The sequence below is a fragment of the Sminthopsis crassicaudata genome, chromosome 3 (genome assembly GCF_048593235.1).
Source record: "Sminthopsis crassicaudata isolate SCR6 chromosome 3, ASM4859323v1, whole genome shotgun sequence".
In the NCBI taxonomy this organism is placed as follows: Eukaryota; Metazoa; Chordata; class Mammalia; order Dasyuromorphia; family Dasyuridae; genus Sminthopsis; species Sminthopsis crassicaudata.
The window spans coordinates 650,260,940-650,263,908 of NC_133619.1; the positions used below are offsets into that span (position 1 = coordinate 650,260,940).

The following is a 2,969-nucleotide window of genomic DNA, read 5'->3' on the forward strand; positions in this document are numbered from 1 at the left end:
GAAACTTCAAATTGATTAAAAATTTGGGTTATTTCACTTTTATATTTGTATCCCAAGAAATTTATATAATATCTGAAACACAGGAAGCACCTAATAAAATTGGTTGATTGCCTCAAAAATGAAGAATAAACAACTGATTAGGCATTCCCTAATTAATAAATGATAAAAGACATGGGAAGATAAAAGGAAAAATGGAGTTGAGTGAAATTGATACCCCACTTTATTCTATATAGTTTGCATTAGGATATATAGGATAGTTTGACTTCTTTATAAGAGGCTAACTTTCCCATTTTTCTTGGGTAAATTCCAGTTTCATTGAATCAATGTGGTCATAAGATGTTTTGCCTGGTCACAAATATAGAACCACACATTGTGATGTATAAGGTTGCCTAAAAAATACTTTCTAGAGAATTTTAATTAACTTCCTATTTTACTCATTGCCCTAGACTTTGGAAACTCCCTTTTCCATATCAGTATGTTTATTAAAAATGTACTTCTTACTCCTCTACTATAGACAAATCATTATCCCAGTTTAACAAAACTGAATCTTTTGTGAACAAGTGTTTAAAAGACTCCTCTCTCTCTGCTGAGATGAGTCTCTGAACACTGAGGGATCATTGACCTCTATTGCTGGTCATTTACATTCAAAGCTTTGGGTCTTATTCTGATGACAGAGTTTTTATCAAGGGAAAACTCCAAGCTATTACTAGTGATATGAAAAAATGTATTAAATCACCAATAATTAGAGAAATGAAAATTAGAGCAATCAAATTTAACAGATTGGGCAATTAGGAAAATGGCCAACATTATAGAGCCAATGGGAAAATAGGTTCAGTAATGTGCTATTGGTTTAACTATGAACTTTTATGGCTGTTTTGGAAAAGAATTTAGAACTATAATGCTTACTCTTTGATTACAGGCCTATAGTCACAAAAGATCAAGAAATATATAAAATTATTTCTGGCAGATCTTTTTGGGAGACAAGTGGAAAGTAATTGGATTCACATAAAATGGAGAACAAATGATTGCATATGAGTAAAATAAAATATGATCATGCTACAAGTACATAGGAGACAGTTTCAAAGAAATTAAAGATAACTGTAAACTGATGAAGAGGAATATGAGCAAAATTTGCAGTATAATTTCTAAAATAACAATAATACTGCTTTAAAAAAAAGCAATTGAAATAATTAGAAAATCTGATGATCAAAAAGACCAATCAAGACTTGAAAGTACTGGTAATAAAGACTTTTATTCATCTTTTAACGGAATATTTATTAACTGATTATACAGAATGTGACACACATTTTTGCAGATGACCAGTTTTGAGGTTTATTTTGATAGACTTTTCCACAGTTGCTGCAAAGGTTTGAATATTTGTTTCTGGGGGAACATGGCAGAGAGAGAGGAAAAATACATGTTTATAGAGATAAATAAAATTTAATTTAAAATAATCGTTAATTAGGATTGATGGGTGAATATACATTGTGTCTTAAATCTGTCAAATAAAGTAGTCCAGCTATGTAATTGGTGAGATTGTTTGTAGTTCTATTTCTGTGACTTTATGCCCCCAACTATTCTTTTTGAGATAAGGATTTCCCAAAGACTCTCTGGAGAGCCCCCAACACCTCCTTATTTCTCAAGCTATAGATGATGGGATTAAGCATAGGGGTGAGGATGGTATAGAAGACGGCCAAGTTCTTGTCCTCTTCTGGGGAGCGCAGAGATGGGGGCCTTAGATATGTGTACACAAATGGGGCGTAGTAGAAGCTGACCACAGTCAGGTGGGTGGAACAAGTCGTGAAAGCTTTCTTCTTCCCCTGTGTTGAGCGCATGTGGTAAACAGCATAAAGAACCCGGCCATAGGAAGCCATGATACCAATGAAAGGGACCAAAAGAAACAAGTTGGTGCTGAAGAGCACTGTGTACTCATAGGCCCAGGTGTCTATACAGGCCAGAGGCACCATGGCAGGGATATCACAGAAAAAATGGTTAATGACTCTGGACTTGCAATAGGGCATACAGAGTGCATACACTGTATGGAAAATGGAATTGATGGCTGCAGAGACCCAAGACCCGGCAATCATCAGCAAACACATTTTCTTGTTCATGAGAATAGGATAATGGAGGGGACGGCAAATGGCTACATAACGATCATAGGCCATGGATGCCAGGAGTAACCCTTCAGCACATGCCATTGTTAAGAAGCTGACACTTTGGAAAGCACAACCTACTAAAGAGATAGAATTGTTCCCAGACAGAAAATTGATGGCCATCTTGGGAACTGTACTGCAAATGTACATGAGGTCCATGAGGGAGAGCTGACTGAGTAGGAAATACATGGGGGTGTGGAGATGGCGATCCATCCAGATGAGGAAAATCATGGTTGAGTTACCCAAGAAGGCAATTAGGAAGATGAAGACAACCAAGAGGAAGAGAAGCAGGCCAGTTTTTGTTTGGGGAAATAGTCCCAGTAAGAAGAAACCAGTGGTAGTTTGATTCCATTCCTCCATAAAATACTTTCTTAGTTATTTTCCTGAAAGATTAAAAAAAAAAGTGAATAGAAGGCTGTTTTTGGAGCAAAAAAAACCTCTTTGACTTCTCCTAGATTCTTTAACATCTGACTGTACCAAGCATAAATTTTATATATATATATATATATATATATATATATATATATATATATATATATATATATATATATATATATATATACATACATACATACATACATATATACACACATACACACATGTATATGTGTGTATGTGTGTGTAAAATGTGTGTCTACATTGGGTTTTATATTGCTTTTCACAGCCTAGACTTGTGATTTCCATTCTCTAGGGAACTCTATGTGATGAATTCCCTTTCTGAATGTGCCTCAGGAACTGCTTGGTGATTTAGAGACTTAAGAGAGGTGTCCAGCTGCCCATACTCACTTAGCAGTATGTGTCAGAAATAGGAGTAGA

At 35.3% G+C, this 2,969-nt stretch overlaps 1 protein-coding gene across 1 annotated transcript; it reads right to left on the reverse strand.

Annotated features, from left to right (window-relative positions):
* Window positions 1-1,574: 1,574 nt before the first annotated feature.
* On the reverse strand, window positions 1,575-2,513 carry LOC141560044 (olfactory receptor 2L2-like). The gene has a single exon (XM_074297680.1). The coding sequence runs from the start codon at window positions 2,511-2,513 to the stop codon at window positions 1,575-1,577; it is 939 nt and encodes a 312-aa protein (XP_074153781.1).
* Between the last annotated feature and the right edge of the window lie 456 nt (window positions 2,514-2,969).

Excerpts from the sequence above, each read along its gene's own strand:
- LOC141560044 (XM_074297680.1), bottom strand. The coding sequence starts at position 2,513 with ATGGAGGAATGGAATCAAACTACCACTGGTTTCTTCTTACTGGGACTA.